The sequence below is a fragment of the Acipenser ruthenus genome, chromosome 20 (genome assembly GCF_902713425.1).
Source record: "Acipenser ruthenus chromosome 20, fAciRut3.2 maternal haplotype, whole genome shotgun sequence".
Taxonomy (NCBI): domain Eukaryota; kingdom Metazoa; phylum Chordata; class Actinopteri; order Acipenseriformes; family Acipenseridae; genus Acipenser; species Acipenser ruthenus.
The window spans coordinates 23,103,135-23,121,672 of NC_081208.1; the positions used below are offsets into that span (position 1 = coordinate 23,103,135).

At 38.6% G+C, this 18,538-nt stretch overlaps 1 protein-coding gene across 6 annotated transcripts in view; it reads right to left on the minus strand.

Moving 5' to 3' along the window:
- The window catches only part of LOC117425144 (genetic suppressor element 1-like), a 239,632-nt gene that overhangs the window by 64,240 nt on the left and 156,854 nt on the right, over positions 1-18,538 (minus strand). Inside the window, exon 1 of one of the 6 annotated variants that reach the window (XM_034041847.3) lies at positions 536-954. The exons of the other annotated variants lie outside the window; for them this stretch is intronic. Within the exon in view, the coding sequence (XP_033897738.3) occupies positions 536-572 (37 nt within the window). The 5' untranslated portion in view covers positions 573-954. Of the gene's footprint in view, positions 1-535; positions 955-18,538 lie in introns of those variants that run through there. 6 annotated transcript variants of the gene reach the window in all.

Below are 18,538 nucleotides of genomic sequence, written 5' to 3' on the forward strand. Positions count from 1 at the left end.
TGTAAACCCCTGTAATCCATTGCCATTTTTCATCGCTAACCTTCTGGCCCTGCAACAAGCTCAAATTGTAAAAAAGTGATTCACAGTGCCTAATGAAGAAGGAACGCCAACTGCAACAGCCACCCCATATGTTTTAATGTTAAAGCAATAAAGGTTTTTTTCCTTCTGCTCGTTCAGACAAGGCTTGTATTCGCTACATCTTGGCCACTTGCTACAGAGTTTATTCAGCCATGAAACGCTGTTAAGCACCGACTGATGGTAATCTCACACCAAGCTTAATTCACCTTAGATTACTCAAGTGCTTCGGCAGCTTGCTGTTAAATAAAACAAGGCTTGCCACTTAGTAGCTAATAACAGAGACAAAGGAGCCAGAAAAGCTAAACCACAAGCCCTAACAGGAGCCAAAGTCCACACATTGCACACACATTAAAAAAGGCATGATTGCCGTTTAAAAATATTCAAACATTCAAAAGGATATTAAACCTTAAAGCAAGCTCTCCCAAAACCATCGCCCCAACTCTCTTTCTTTCCTTACCTGGCAGATAGTAAATTGGTGGCTTCAGTCCAAACATGATTTACTTTACAGTTCCATTGGGAGCAAGAAGAAAAAAAGAGATACGAATGTCCTGGTTAAAAATAATAAACGGAGGAGCCAGAAAGGAAGAGAGCAGAGGTGGATTTAAAAGGTCTTTCTCATCAGTTTCAGACTGTCACTCGTAAGTCCACTGTAAGGTAATTGACTCGCACTTTGAAGCGCCCTAAACAGCTGCCTTGCATGGGTGAGCTTCCTTCTTGATTAGAATATAAAAAAGAAAAAGAAAAAAGGAAGACCTGAAGATTAAGGACTGTTCATTGCGAGGCAGCAGTGCGCACAAGTCTTTCCCATTCAATAATTTCAGTGTCATGGGTCGTCGAGGTCAAGAATTGATTTCCAACCGGTCTTCAAATTCAGGATCAGACTGAGGTTGGGGGTGGGGGGGAGGGTGGGGTGGGGGTGGGGGGGTGAGGATAGAAAAAGCAAACCCCACTAGATTAGTGAAGACCTTGTGTTGCCAAGGAGAAGGAGGCTTTGTTTTCTATTACCCACCACTGTTTTGAGGGAAAAATAATACTCCAACAGCTTACAGAGGAAAGAGGCTTCTGTTTTATCACAACATCCTAAGTGAGAGATCTTAAGAGAGCGGCTTGCTTCCTCCCCATCCCTTCTTATCTCTTTTCCTTTTTTGCCTCTCACTGTCTGTGTCCCACAACTGACTACTGACTCAAAGAATAGAGGAGGAGGGAAGAAAAAAACTCCCTTTAGGCTAGAACTACAGAGAGAGAGAGAGAGAGAGAGAGAGAAAGAGAGAGAGGGAGGGAGGGAGGGAGGGAGGGAGGGAGGGAGGGAGGGAGGGAGGGATAGTGGGAGGGATAGAAAAAAAAACACTGCCCCTCGATCAATTTTCATGCAAGAATCATTATCTGTAAATTGGAAATCTGCCTGAGTGACAGCAGATTTGTCACCCTTAATGAAAGAGAGAGGGGTAGGCAAGCATCTGGGCATCTGCTCACGCGACTGTCCTCCGCTGCGCTGCTGTGTTGCTGGCGTATAAAATCATTGTAGGGATTTTTTTTTATTTTTGTAATGGTCTTTTCCTTCTGAAATAAATGTCCTCTTAGATTTGAGGCACGAGACGTAGAAGCTCTGACAAAGAATCCTGCTCATATAGTAGCAGAGGATAAGATAGAGGCTTGCCAGGGAAAAAAAATAAATCGAAAAGAAGTAGAGCTAACAGGTTTCCTCTCCTGCACCCAGAAATAAGAAGTCAGCTTTTACAGAAACTTAACTCATAGCCTTCTGCGTCTTAACTGCGTCTTCTCTCTCCTACTCTGCACACAACAGACTACAAGAAACAGCAGGGGCTAGGAGTTAGCTAGTGGGTTGCAAAAAAAAAAAAAAGGACATGGAGGAGGGCCCAAAAATACTGCCTTGGAGGCTGCTTTGTAGCAAACCTTTTGTGAAACTGACACTAAAATAAAAAGAGGCCCTAACCTAGATGATTAGAAGATACGAGGCAAAGCAGTTTAAAAAAAAAGAGAAAAGAAGAAAATAGCTGTGTTGTGATTGCAATCAAGTTCCTGATATAATCTGATGTTATCACATCGGAGCAGGCATGCTTACAGGCAAATAGGGTAAATAACTGCTATTAGAGAGCGCACACACCATAGTAACAAGGGATAGGGCTAATGTTGTGCTGCAATAAGTGATCAACTGCCTCCTCCTTGCACCCCTCCCAGACACAACCTTTTTTTTTTTTTTTTTAGTCAGAAGTTCAATAAGGCAACATGTGATAATTTTCCACACAAAGAAACCACATCCTTTGCCCTCAATGCTCTACCTGTCAGTGCCTTAAAGAGACAGACATCTTAACAAGTGATAGCGTTTCACTTTTCTAACAGCTCTGTGGTGTTGAGCTTGGCTTTCGCCATTTGCTTGGACATATTTATAAACAGGGCTTCTGTTTTTCTGTCTTATTATATTCCTTTTGTTCATTTTAAGAAATGTGTCCGTCTGTATTTTTTTATTTATGTATATGAATTGGTTCTTTCTGGTATTGTTCAACATGTGTGCAGTTTTATTGTGTTGAGGCATTTTGAGAACTGTAAATATCAAATTACAGCACAGATGGGAATAACAGTGTGCACTAAGTCTTTTGCAAATATTTGTTTTTTTTCTATTTCCGGCGTTCTTTCAGTGTTCATAGGATATGCACGATCCATGCTCATTGGTTCATTTTAAAATAAAAAAGCTGCATGTAATATTGCTTGGCACATGCATACTGTATAGCTATGATGCTAATCTTAAATAAATAAATAGCAATGTTTAACAGACTAAATAAGTAAAAGCATTAAGTACTTCTGATGTTGCCATAATAAAACCCTATGCACGCTCACACCCTACAGAACAGCCCAAAAGGACATCCCTGGACGGCATCAATGCAGCTGTTTACATCTGTTAATTCCACTGGGGAGCCTCTTATTGGTACAGCTCATGTTTCTTCACAAATGAAGGGAGTTGACAGAACCATATATAAAGCAGCTGGTGGTCAATTTCTTAACAATAAATGGAAAGTTTTTTTCCTGACACTTTACATTGGAAAGTCATACAGATATAGCTATCCTAACATAACCCTCACAGCCCTCCCCCAGATCCCCATCTCCCAAGACAGCCTAACTTTGACAAATCCCTGGGTGTAAAACACAGGCAGTCTATCAGCCTAAACAGCATGGGAAACAGATAAGCAATCACTTAATCTCTCCGCAGCACACTGGCTCCCGCGTGTAAGAGCGAGATGGGGGAGAAGGGGCATTCAAAGTAGGAGGATTTGGGATTTTATAATAGCAAATAATAGCGTATGCATGATTGCCCACACCGTTGCACGACGTGGCTTCATTGGAATAAAGGAGGAGGTCTGATCTGAGCTGAATGATTCGATACGGCTCTTTGAGAACACAAACCCTCAGCATCTGGCCCATTTATTTGACCCCTACCTTAGCTCCCTGGTTGTTTTCGGCTTATTATATGCAGAAGCTCTTTAGTGGCTCATTATTTATCTACCTGTCTGCCTTTGAGTGCGTGCATGTGTTTGTGGGTTTTCTTTCAGAGGCAGGTAAATTATAACCCTTCCAGCTTAAAACGTAAGACACACACATACACAAGTTCACGTGCATGCATACTAACATTGTGAGTGTGTGTGCGTTTTTTATTGCATACATACAAACTTATTTCCTGTTGTACCACAATAGAATGACAAGGTTTGACTCAATATTTTATGACTGTAAATCAGTATCTAATTTACATCTGGCTAGAAAAAAAAAAACACTTGGTATAGAATTTTTAAATGATAACAGGATTCTCAATAGTCTCAGTTAATTTTTATAATAATACAATACTGCTGGATTGCAATCAAGGTACGAGTTTTTTTTTTTCTTTTTTAAACGAGTATACTTTATGGAAAAAAAGACTTGTGGTTTCACAGCTTTTGCACCTTATATTAATCTGGTATTCGGAGAGTGACTTTGTGGGTGACGCTCTGCTTACCGCTGTTGTCTGCTTGAACTGCAGTTGGACTGAAATCGGTTGATAAAGTGCAGGCCTCAGGTGTTAATGCAGCTTCTGCAGTATCCTGTATATTTAATTTTAAATGCAGAACCTCTTCTGCTTGTGTAATAATAGTGTGTGTGTGTGTGTGTGTGTGTGTGTGTGTGTGTGTTTTTAAGTGTGTGTGTGTGTGTGTGTGTGTGTGTGTGTGAGTGGGTGTCCATGCTTTTTTATAGACACATTCATACTCTGCACACTATCACAAGCAGCGTCTTGCTATTTTTTGTTATGTAGATTATAACACTGCTGTATTATTTCCTGAGAAGTACTAGGAACAGAAACTAAATGAGGGAATTTCAAGCAAACGTCTTGAACAAAAAGATGATTAACTCAGCTGACCTTCAAACCCTCTTGTGGCCTTTTATTTAATTTGACTCTTGATTACAGAGTAACTCCAGGGGTGGCTAAGAGTAAATCTTCTTCCATATGCTAATTGTACGAGCTCAAAGAATGAATTTGCAAATGTGTCATTACATATCAGCTGTAGTACCAATAGCCCAGCAATTATAGACACATCATTGGTGATGTAGCAGCAAAGGTCACTCAGGCAAGCTGTTCAGCATCATGAAAGAAAAAGCCAAGGTCTCTTTCATTGTTTGAAACCTTTCCTTCTTGATGTCTTTAAGCCACACAATCACAAGACAGGTTGAGAAAGGTTGATGCATGCAAATGAAATCTAATTTTGTTACACAGATATACAATAACAGATTACAAGCTTGGGTCACACTTAGGTAGTGCATCCCAATGAAGGCTTCATTACACAGAGAAGCCCCAGACTAAACCTACACAAAGGCATCACATCACAGACACCTCCCACCTTATTAATGCATTGGTAGGAGTCTTTCTTGTGCTGACATATTTTGTACATATTTAAAAAGTTGTTAACCTTATAATACTAGGACGGCGGTTCTCAAACTATAGGGCACACCTCCCAAGGGAGGCGTGGCAATGCGTCAAGGGAGGCGCAAGCTGTGTGTCCTTTTTTTTTTTGGAGAGGTTGGATGATTTGTAAAAAATAACAAATTATTATATATTTTAAATGTATTATATTTAAAAACAACTAAAATAAAATACCGCAAAAAGCTTTTGCTTTAAGGTGCTAATGTTACTTAGCAACTGTGACACGTCACACATACATTGCGTGGTTTCTTCACCCAACCCCCCAAGTAAACATAAAAACAGTATCAGCAGCACGCTTACAGTGAGAAACAGCTTTAATGAGAAATGGATCATTTTGCGACAAAGAGAGAAAAAACGTACAACACAAGCTGAAGTGAGGGCAGCAGAGGAGGTTCCAGCAAAACGCAGAAGCCGAAAATATGACGAAGCACATTTAAAACTGGGCTTTACATGGATAACTGGAAATTCCCTTTTGGGCAGTTGTGTAGCTTTCAGAACTAGTAACAGAGCTTTGACAATGTATAACCTTCTACTGCTGCAAGAACTAGCATGAGCATACTTTTTATAGCTGGTTTTAAGGGTATAAGAGGGAACAATAAACAACCGGGAATGTCAACAAAGTCTCTTTCTGATAAGCAGAAGCTGTAGCAGAAGGGGAGGCTGTTCATTTGATTAAGCTCATTATAATGTTGAACTGTTACCTGTTTTTTTAAATTTACAATTAGTTATTTTCACAAGAGTGCATATTGCATACATGCGTTAATTGGTTTTATTTACGTAGCTAAAGCTGACCCTCAATAGCTTTTCTTACTAACAATATATAGATTCCCATTTTCACCCAAAAAAGCATTTACTCCAAAACTAACTCCCACAAAAAATGAGAGAAACAGCTCTCAATCTTCATATACTAGAACTAAACAACAAAGTAACTTAATTCACATACTCTTAAGCACTGATCCAATTGTTTGTTTCTTATTTTGTATAAGGTGGAATTTTCTCCTGTAAAAAACTATTAACAAAGACTTAAAATAGTTTCCGTAAAAGGCATAGAGATTTCTTGCATGCTGTTTGTAAAGTCAAAGGTCTTTTGTTTTCTGTAATGCAAGCACCTGATCTCTCAGTTTCTATTCTGAGCATTGTACTTTTCACACGTTTAATCTACCACACCCCCACCTCAGGCAACTTGCTGGAGATGGTGAGAGACAATGCATTCATTTTCCACACTTCAGTGGAATTCAGTGTGGCAGAGAATGACGTGTCATGTGTTTTGTGAATCTGTGGCTACATTGTCTCTGACGAGGAGTCTATAAAATGTCTTACAGACACAACTGTGTGTTGAGAAAAGTGTGATGGACCGCATGTAGCTGGTCATAAGATGTTTGCAGCAAGCAGTCAAGAGTCACGTGACTTGTAACCGTGTTGAACACGCTAGTTAACAAGAGCACAATCATGTCACTCTTAAGCAGTGGTGTAGTGGTAAATAAAAATAGTGGGTAAACGCCCCTGTTTGGTGGAATTGACAGATAGATTGAACAGATAAACATGAACACATACAGTTACTTGCCCTCAGCCAACCAGAGCCCCACCCCCCATACAGTTATTTCCCCTCTCAGGTGCTGTTTATGTTTGAACAGTCACAGACCCGATGGCGTGCTTCACGTGAACAGTTCTGTGAGTGTCCTTTCACGGGCTAGGATGAAGACTACTAGCACTGCCCTGCAGGTCCAGTGTACCTAACAACAGAACATTAACAGAACATAAACAACCAATCACAGCTCACACACACACACACACACACACACACAAACAGAACATGCAGTCCAGTGGCCACGCCCCCTGTTCGTGCCACAGTTCTAACTGAGAGCTCTCAGCTATCAGTTTCTCGTTCAGAAACACAACACAGACACTCACCGTTAAAATATCTTATCTTTAACCCAGGATTTGCATATCACAGGAGAGTAGAAATTAGTAAACTCTGTATCCCTTATATGAGAAGTGGGTAAACACTATATTGCCCAAATTAAAAGTGGGTAAACGCCATTTACCTGCGTATACCCTCGACTACACCACTGCTCTCAAGTGGCTACGTCACCATTGTGAAAATTCAGCTGATATAAATTAAAGAGGCCACATGACTCATGATTTTCATGATTTCTAAAAAAAATCTTAGGAAAAATGCACTCAATATATAAGTGTTTATCAATGCCATTCCATGCTTCTGTATATCTTTTGATTGAGTGTTACATTTTTAGGTCTGCATTGTGACAGACATTTATTTTTGTCAAAACTAAGTCCTTTTCTTCATACTGCTTATTCCAATAAAAATAGTTAGCTGTCTGTCAAAGGCCCTCTTCTGATTATTACTCTCACTAACTGGCACACAGATACAGTATGTCATTTGGAAACATTTGAAAATGATTTAAAAAAATAAAAAATATAATACTATTGTAGTAAAAAAAGAAATGCAATTCTATTTTATATTTAACTTAGTTACATACACATAGCTACACACACAGTACATATTTAATGATAGACTTTATTTTAGTCTTGAACTGAAAATAACTGAATAATAAGACCAACAGACCGTTGTAAGGATAGATAAATATATGTAGATGCATTACATTATGTCTAAGTATGTACTAAAATATCCCCCTTAGTTGTTAATGTACATTTTTACTAAATGATTCACAGCTTATTTGGTGCTACACTTCACTCTGAATAGGAATTTTAATCAACAAGGTTGATAAAACTAGACACATGGAATGCCACACATATCTCTCTTTGCTTTAATATATTATTTTTAAAATCTCAATTTGTTTTTATTAATAGGCCTGTATGAGAATTTAAAAATAAAACTCAAGTGATAACGTCACACAAGGTTGTGTAACAAAAATAATCCTGCATTTTGATTGTCTTTCATAACAGGAATGTCACAAGAAGATTACATTTGGAAATATTTACTACCAATGCAACACTGTCATCAGTAACAAAGCAGGACTCCAAATACCTTATAATAAACTTTAATTGGCATTAAGAAGTTAGAGTAGATTGTTACAGCACACCTCTGACCATTCCCAAGCTTCTGTATTTGAACAGAAAAAAAACAATCACATTGTGGGTACATTAGACAAATTGATAGTGGTGGGACAAATATTTGAAAAAACATCAGCTGAAATGTATTTAGAATGACCCCCTTTGTACTTGTTTAAATGTCAATTTAGCCTTCAATAGCTCTGAATTATTGTGTTCGAATGCACTGAAAAAAAAAAATCCTATCCTCTATCATCTTAGTTTGTCCTGAGCTTTTGTGCTCTGATAATACGTGACACTTTCCCAGTAGACTTTGTATTTTTTGTAAATGTCTAACTATACAAGCTCAAGAGGTGCTGCAGACTGTATTCAGGCTGATTAATAATTCAAGATGTTTAAAGTGACATGAATACTCTGAACAGGCCATCTGGGTTTTTGGAAGGCCGTGTGGCTCAATCACACCTGACTGCCAAAGGCAAGGCTGACAAGAGCAATACTGCAGCCATTCGGGACAGAAACCAAAGGGGGGAAACAGATGTAACTAAAGTCAGCACGACAAGGACCCTGCTTCTCACTCATAGACAGCAATAACACCAAGTAATCTAATACTCATGTTAGTAAGCTGGTGTAGTGTTAATTTATAGAACATATATATTTTGTCTGCAAAATTATAATTTTTCTGGAGTTATGTATGAGCTACCTGTTCAACATCAGATAAAGCAGACACTTCATACAGTTTTATGTCATAACTTATCCTTGAGTGTTGGCTGGATTTTTGGAATGGTTCTAGTAACCTTTTTATAGCAATTTAAACACCTTGCAGACTTGACATTTCAAATCAGTGCTGACCTGTGTTATTCATTGTGTTTCCAGCTATTTTTTTTTAGTTTCAACCACCCCAAAAAGACTCCAGGTGGACTCAAATCACTTTATATATTGTGAAAGCATTGATTATCTTGGAAACCCTTAGAAACTAAACTCCAAATGTGTCCCTATTGCATCAACATATTTTCCTTAGTGTTTTGTCAATCCTAGTTAACCTTTTGTCATTAATCTTGACCCTGAACTGCCACAAAGAAAAGTGTCCAGTTAAAACTAATATGCAATGGCTGAAGTAGGTGTTTAATGAGCCGATTCCTAATGACTTCCACAATGCACGCCTAGGAACGGCTGGGCTATGTGACATGGAATGCTACAGCACTCGTTCCAACCCACAGATCAAACCAGGCTTGGGCATTCTTTAAAAGCTTATTTGATTAACAAATTACTTAAGGCCGCCTTGAGGCAGGTGCTACGTTATGCAAAAGAAACAAAGTGCTTACCAGAACTGGTAAAACAACACAATGAATTATGTCTTGCTGTTTTTACATAACACGATAGCACTTGAAAATGTTGGTGGTTTGTCATTGGATGGCATTTTTGTTCTTTATTTTATTATTCATCTATTGTGTTTTATTTTCTTAATTGTTTAATCATTGGGAGTCTACAGGAAATGATCCACACTATCACGTTTACACCTACATAAACAGTATTCATGAAAGGCAAGACCATTTTGAATAAAACTGAATGACAATTCAATACATGCACAGTCCAATGTTACAAACTTAACAGTGCAAAAGAGAGCTTGAATTATATGTGTGAGCTGTTTAGTTCTAGTTTTGTAAAGTGAACAGAGGTTTTCTCCTTTCACAAAATAGGAGTAATTTAAAAAGGGTGAGCCAAGGCTCAGGTATTGAGAACTGAAATGTAATTTAAAAAGGGTGAGCCAAGGCTCAGGTATTGAGAACTGAATGTGTGAATGATTGACAGGAGGTGATGGTCCAGTGGTTAAAGAAAAGGTCTTGTAACCAGGAGATTCCCAGTTCAAATCCCACCTCAGCCACTGACTCATTGTGTGACCCTGAGCAAGTCACTTAACCTCCTTGTGCTCTGTCTTTCGGGTGAGACGTAGTTGTAAGTGACTCTGCAGCTGATGCATAGTTCACACACTCTAGTCTCTGTAAGTCACCTTGGATAAAGGCGTCTGCTAAATAAACATAATAAATAAACATAATAATAATTAACAGTGCCTGTTGTGATACGAACAGTAATAATAGTTTGAGTTTAAAAGCAAGCAACGTTCTGCCTGCCTGACCTTTGGATTTCATAGAAATTAATATCATTGCTTTTATTTATTTTGAGGAAACAAAAGAAGACTACTGCAGCGTTTTTGCTTTCTATTTAACTAAATGGTAGTCTTATACATATACACTGTACAGGTACTGGACAAAAAAATAAAACACCTACCACAACACTGTCAATAGGCTGTACGGTCACTTTGGGTAGACAGACCCTGTATTAAATGAGATTTGATAGAAGCCTTCTTTATTTGTATAATGTTTATATCAATTCATTTCAGTTTCATTTTTTAAGCTTTTATGAAATTCAAACATTACTGATAATCATTGAATCAAAATCTAAATGTTTATTGCATGGATTCAAATTGTACCCAGCTAAAAAAAAAAAGGTGAATTAAATGGGGTTCTATGTCAAGTGCAGGAGTAAAGAGGTTTCCTGAGAATGAACATCCCTACATACATCCACTCTGCTTCCCCCAGGGGAAGACAGCCTTGCCTGCTGTACAGGCTTTAATACCGCAGCTGGAAAGATGTAATAATGCTGCCTCCTCATGAGAAATGTGACATATAGGTCCCTGGAACTTTAATCAGCCTGTGAGGCACACTGTATTTGCTGTACTGGAGTCTTCCAGGAATTTGCATGCTCTCCCTCATCTGTGTCAAGGGCTGCAATTTCACTGCTTCAGCTTAATGGTCACTCTCCACCCAGGTGGCCTGTGTTGAAGTCCCTGTGCAAAACCCTCGTGCTAGGCACAGAGGTGTTCTTTTATGTTACCATCCATAAATGTAAGATTATTTAACTGTAAGATTATTTGACATAAGTTTCAACTAGAATACAGTATCAGTTATGACTTCTAGTTGAAACTTTACTAGTTGATTTGGTTTATTTTCCAATTGCATATTTAGTTCAGTTACAGTTAATATTTAAGACATAATAAAACAGCTAAGTAAAATTATGGATTAATACTGTTCTTTTGTCATGTTGATAATATTTCCTTATGGCATGCCCATTATTACCCATGTAATTGAACTCCAATAAATGTGGAATTGCTTAAATACTTATTTAAGTCACTCAAAGTGTTACTGTTTATTTTAGTATTTGTAGACAACGCCATATAAAGTAGGTTTCTGGTAACTCAGTAGACTGCTTAAACATTGCTATATGAACTGTTTTTGTTCTGGGGTGGCACTGGTCGTTTAAAAGGAAAAAAAAACTTATTATAGGACCATTATTTTATTGTTTAAATCATTCGAAACAAAGATTATCTGTCTAGTTTTGCATACATGGCGCTGCTTTCCCAAAAATGAGGAGAGTCTACTGTTCAAACGCAAGCACTTTGCCCAGCTGAGGATTCCCAGTTCATCAAGTGAAGATAGTTATTGCTTCTATATGCAAATGAACCGCAAGTTGGGCCCCTCAGGTACTCTTTATTGCCTCAACTAGAATCTGCTTGAGTTTCACTTCTCTCTGTAGAGCATGCAAGAAAATAAGAAATACAGCTCTTCCCTGCGTGTTGTTTATCTACACCGTATGCCTGGCGAGGATATTACACCTCACTCTGTTAATTGGGAAGGTATTCGCTTCAGTATCAAAGGCCTGCAGCCCTGAGCAACACAGCCCTCTTACAGTTACATTACAATCACGCCTAGGCGCATGTTGGCAATAAGAGCAAATTAGAATAGGCTGGTTTTGCTTGCTAGTGTTTGCAGAACCAATGTGTATATAAGGCCCTGAGGAGCCTTGCATAATTTTGCAATGTTTATGTTTAATTACCAGTCTATGGGGGAACTGAGGGGAAAAACAAGGGTGGGTGGTGACTTGATATTAAAATGGCCGTTACATACTCTTTAATTGCCATTTAGAAGTTGGAATAGATTGTTACAGCACACATTTCTTTCTTTCTTTCTTTCTTTCTTTCTTTCTTTCTTTCTTTCTTTCTCTCTCTTTCATGCATACTGGCCAAAAATGTCAATGCCGCCTTCTTAGTCACTGCTACCATTTTCAAGCTATTGATTTAAAGGGGCAAAGATAAGGAAGCTAGGGGTGTCTGTAGGTAGAGCACCCACATGTAGTACAATACGTAATGATCTCAAATTTAGCATGCAGAGGCCTTGGCATGTTCCATTTCCCACAAAATGGCTGTGCTCCAGCCCCCCACACTGATTCATTTATAAATACATACATAAAAGCTTACTATAATATACAATGTTTAAATCATATCAAAGTGCAGTAAAGAATTTGTAAGCATGGTACAAAACTTAGAAAATAAGGGTAACTATGGTATAGTAGAGGCATGGACATTACAATGAACATTTACTATCGTAAACCCTTAAATGGGGATGACTTACACATTTAGGGGGGCAGTGTGTATTTGAAGCCCCAAGGACCCATTACATTTATTATTATTATTTGTTTATTTAGCAGATGCCTTTATCCAAGGCGATTTACACAGACTAGGGTGGGTGAACTACGCATCAGCTGCAGAGTCACTTACCACAACGTCTCACCCAAAAGACAGAGCACAAGGAGGTTAAGTGACTTGCTCAGGGTCACACACTGAGTGAGCTGGGATTTGAACCGGGGACCTCCTGGTTACAAGCCATTTTCTTTAACGACTGGACCACACAGCTATATCTATATATCTATATACACATACCCACAATGAAAATATATATCTGCAAATAACAAACAGAACTATCTCCTTGGGCTGTGACCCATGTACTGATACTGGGGACATGCCAGCAAAAAAAAAAAAAAAAATCCTAAAGATCAGCAGAACAAAATGACAGGACCACAACAACAATGTGGTAACACGATAACAGCTCTCTGTGAAGCCGAGATAAATAGTCCCAGTAGCTAGAAGATGTGTTCACTGAGACACTAACAGTGTCTGTCAGTGTATTTCAGCTACACAACATTGTTCCGCAGCCCCAATAAAGAGAGGAACAGGAAGTGACAGGGAAACCGAGCAGAAAGCGACAGCCAGCTCACGGGGAGTACATCCCCCTGTAAGTGGAGATAAACTAAATGGCTGCAATCAGTTGTTTAGCCGGTGTACCGCACATTGACAGGGCAAGTGTGAAGGCTTTTAGGCCCTCCTGGGTTTCCATTTGCAGGAGCTCCTGGCACTTTTCCCTGCTTCTTCCTCCTGTGTGTTAGTAGAAAAGCCTGTATTTTACACCCCGGCCTCCGCATCTGCTAAGTGCTGTTAACCCTTTCCTGTTGCAACTTCATACAGGTTGGAGCATACCAGACAGATTTACTCACTTGCATGGTTTTGTATCACTGTATTAAGCTATGTAATTTAGACTGGCTTTCCCTTAGGTCAGGATGGGGTGTAGTCCAAACCAGTTTAAGATTTCCAAAAGCATGAAAGGGGCATTTCCTGGAGGATTAATGACCGTTTAGGAGAGCTAGTAACAAGAAGGTGAGGTCTTTGTTGCTATTATTTTGCCTATGTTCAGTGTTCATTTAATGAGCTGTGTGTTACTGGGCATTTCGAGAGAATTAACGACCTGTGCAGGAACCAGTGAGATGGTTCAGGAACATGGTTAGTTTCCAATGTACTGTCAGACTTCTAAGCCATAAAATAAATGACTACATTAAAAGAAAACTTTAAAAGAAGAGAACTGGGGAATTAATCCAAAAAACACATTTTATCAAAACTTTTGAGGACATAAAAGTACTTCATCAGCTGAAATGACATACTGTATAGTGCAGCACAATATATAATGCTCTATAGATATCATTGTATCAGGCTGATGTTTGTATAATTCTCCCTCTTTTCCTTCTCTGTCTAGTGTTTTTATCATATGATAACTAATCCCGCAACTGGAATGCAATGTGGGTTGTGAGTTTGCTGCTACAGGCAGATATCGATTGGGGGAAAGGAAGAGTGGGGCTTTCCATTTACGAACATCATTATCAACATTACAGATACAGAGCCATGCAAAGTGGACAGTGCTGCAGCAAGCAGTGACCTAGCACTGTCCTCATTCACTCAGTGCAAGAGCTGAGATCACTTTCGATAGAAGCAACTACAGGGATATCAGCAGTTAACTGTAAACTGGATGCTCAACAGAGGAGATAGACAAGTCTTCTAGTTGTCAGATAAAATCATCATTCAAGGTTTCTATTTACAGATGTAAAGCACATGGCATAAAATATTTTCCTTCTTTCTTATCCTCCTAAAAACAATCCATCTCCCTTTTATTTATAAAGTAGTGCCACCCCAAAGAAATGAAAACAGTATTTTTTTATACAAACAGTTATAGTCAATGCTAGACACAAATACAGCAAACATATTTTAGACAGTACAGTAGAGTAACTTACAGTACAGTATTCAGAGGTAAAACAAATGTTTTGGATACTGCTTTAATCATTGAGTTTTCAAAAACACTGTTGAAGGCATGTGGCATAAGATTACTTGACTTTCCTAGAAGTCTCAGTATTTAACTTTGAGTCTTCTATTTATCTATTCAAATATCTTAAGTGTACCAAGCGGTCAATAACTGAATGTCTTTGCAAAAAAAAAAATAGAAATTCAACTTAAACTCAGAGCAATGTCTTTGACTGATCTAAAGAGAAGCTCAAAAACAGTAGACTGAGAAGTTGATGCTTCTGTGTAGCAAATACTAGTATTCTTACACTACAGAGCAGCCCTCAAAGACAACCCATGGCGGCTCAGTACTCCTACAGTAAACTGACCCGTTCTGGTGCAGTATGAAGCACAGAGTTTGTCCACTGTGTGAGGTAATCACCCACCTGCGTGGGTGATTGTGTCCACCTCACTCTTTCTCTATATGGGACCTGCCTTCGTGATGACAGGTTGACTGTTGAATTGAATACCAGGGTTAGGTATTCAAGCACTGGAGACTATCTGTCCACCGCCAAGACTCATGCAACCAGTCTGCGAGCAGTCCCGGGCCATCCTCCAGGCTCCACTACAGACATGCTTCAATCCTAAAACCTACAGGGGCTGTCTCGTGCTGGGGTGAGAGGGTAATTCACTCTCCGAGCTGACCCTCTGCAAGATATTCCTTTGTGAGCGCCGAGGGGCCACTCTCGCTGCTGAAACAGTGCCCCAGGGCTCCTTCATGTACTCGGTCTGCCAGAGAGGATCAATACAATGCTTCCAGTACTTTGCATAAATGGTATAAATGTATCCATTCTATGCACACATATAACTGAAACTACATTATATTGCCATAGTGTACAATAAAGATGGCTTTGCAATTGCATTCGCAGGAGTCTTGCCATTTTTCCTATTTGTGGCAGACATGGTAAGCTCCTGGAATAATGAGGAGCAGCTGATTAAACCAAATTTGCCACCCAGCACCGATGACTTGAGGCCTCCTTTGTGATCTTGACGATTGATGAGTAAAGAAATGCAAGCATTCACTTGTAAAACTGTATTGCAGAGACGCAGCACTGTTGCAAATCTTTGCGTGGGCTTTTATATACAGCACTCAAGTGACGTGCTGGGGCACTTTGAAGTATTGAAATGTATAGGCAAATCTGTTCATGTTTGTGTTCTCCAGAAGTATTAATCATTATTTTTACAACATACCAAAAATATACTGCAAAAATAAATTTGCAACCCTTGTGAAATAATTTTCTTTAATGTATTTAAACCTCTGAAATAAAAAGCCACATTCTATTGTACAGATCCCATTTTACTCCTGCGTTATCATTACTCAATATCTCCAAGGCGTACAAGGAGGTCTTCTGAGTGGATAAGATGTTTCAGTCTCTCTTGCTAGTTGAGGACATTGTACTGTTGCTTCAAGTAAACTAAAGAATATCTCAGTTTGAGTTTTTTGTCATGGTGTACAGTATACCATGATAATAAAACAGCAGTTAATTCTATGTACGTATAAACTCATCTGAACCTACCCAAACATAACATACATACACATATACCACAGTAAATACAGTACTGACTCTCATATTTAATGTTTTTTTTTTTGTCATGCAGTCCTCAAAACACCCATTTGCTTGATAAAAAGTTAATGTCATGTCTATCCTTGTTAAACAAAGATCACCCCAGGGGAGGAATTACCTTTGGCCTCCGAAGCCCAGCTAATCCAGTTTTATTTTAAACACAATTAGATTCCATCCTCCATCTCTTTTATTTTCTCCATTGCCGGCTTCATTTTGAAATGCAGATAACAATTGAATTAACGTCGTTATAATGATCTGCAGGCAAATACGACATATTTTTCAATTCCGATCTGAGGCTAAAGCTTTGATATCAAAGTGGACTGTAATAGTCCCATGAAAGAGGGTCTGATTTATTACCCTGCCATAACTGATGTTTATAAAAAGTAGCTCTTACAGCCACTTAAAGCGCAAGATGAAAGGCAATCAATCAGACATTTGCCTCAGAAGAAAATCATATCAAAAACATTTTGTGTAAAAAATAACAATGATATAGTGTACTTGCATACCGCCTCTTTGAAGCTAAGCTCGTTAGTAGCTATGGTTCACAGCTGTAAGGACTGCTGTGACATTCAGTGAACAGGCTGTTGACACAGACCAGTTATTCCCACCTGGGGAGGAGAATATACAGCAAGCATTCTGCTGCAACCGATATAATGGGTTTAACAATCTACCATGAAAATACAACTAATCTGTCAGCTTTCATTGACATGACCTGTCCATGGCTTTCTTCTTTTTAGCATGATCAACATTCTCACCGGTCTTCTTATCTTTCTTATTTTTTTTTCATTTTGTTCTTCTACTTCCTGGTATCCTATCACTTACTGTGTCAACCACAGTGAGGCCAGACCATGGAGTTTCAGCACAGGATACCAGGAAAACACAGTTCGAAAGTTTCTGAAGTTATTATAGTACATACCTGCAAGCAAGAGTAGTGAGGCAACCAAAAAGGTCACATACATGATTCTAAAATACACAGAAAATTATGCCCCCATGATATTGTAGAAGTGCTTACTTCTGTATATAAGTCACAGAAATTGCTGCTGACATACCATTACTCTAACAGAATCAGGCCACAGCAATGGCAGCATCTACAATCTAGAACCAGTTGTATAAAATAGCAACTGATATGGTGCTAAAATGTAATTACAAGTGTGTATTGGTTCGTACCATTTTGATACCATAGGCAGGTCAAAATAAGAAACACTGAGGTACCATTCTACCAATGGCTTTGTAGTATTGTAGGTCGCCCCCCCCCCCCCCCTGGTTTTACATACTAGTTTCCTAAAAAAACATTTGAGTCAAACAGCTAGTTAAAAGCAGCTTCCTTTATGTGCTGTAACACTGCAAGAAAAACAAGAGCAAGGACTGATTCAATCTTTTACTCTTCCATTTCATGCTGGGAATGTCATTGCTTAAAAAGGAACTGTTTACTTTTTCACAAACTTCCTTCCTCTGAAACCTACAATTCAATTTTCCCCAGCTTCACGTCTGTCACTGCAGCCAGTGATGTGTCAATTAGAGGTGTAGGCCTTCTGACATAAAAGATTAGCAAGATTAGGCAAACAAAACAAAGATGAGTCACAACTGATCACTGGCAGTCTGGACATGCAAATGGTATAGTTAAATTACAAGGTTGTGCAAATTCACTCCTATATCTGCAAACATTAGCAGCAATAGAAAGGTGTTACATGCTAAGCTGTAATGGGAAATAAATCGATACCAGTTTGAAAAATGACCTGCCTGAAGTAGGTTTTGTGCAGTTTATTATAATTTCTGAATTAAAAATAAATAAATAAATACATAAATGAGGTATTGATGTTTATGTTTGTGATTTTAATTACAAAGTTCTGAATTCTTTCGGAGACAGCACAGAAATCTAAACTACAAAAGAATATATACAAAAATAGAACATTATTTAGGTTTTTTTTTTTTCAACCAATTAAAAAAATTCCGATGACATAGTTTGAAAACTGACCACTATATTCTGTCCCCTCTGCATCGTGTAATTTGGTATACAGATTTTCCATTTTCACAGTTGCCACAGCAAGTGCTGAAATTAGTGGTTAAAGGTTAGCAAGCATGGTAACTAATTATATATGAAAAAACAATAGACAACACACACAGTAGGATATAGGACAGGTAAGAAATTACATTTTAGGGAAAATAATATATTCCTTTAAGGGATTATGCAGATTTAAATGGACCCATCAAAAGGCACTATACCTGGAAATAATAGTAAAACAACAGAACAACTCACACATAAACCTGCTACAGATCATTTTGATGTGCAAAAAATATATATAAAAATCAACAAACAATAAAGCAAACAGCTACCTGTACGATCCAGACAAACCTAATAAAGACTCCCACCTCCACAGAGCAGCGATAGGGTTGAGGGGTTCACCT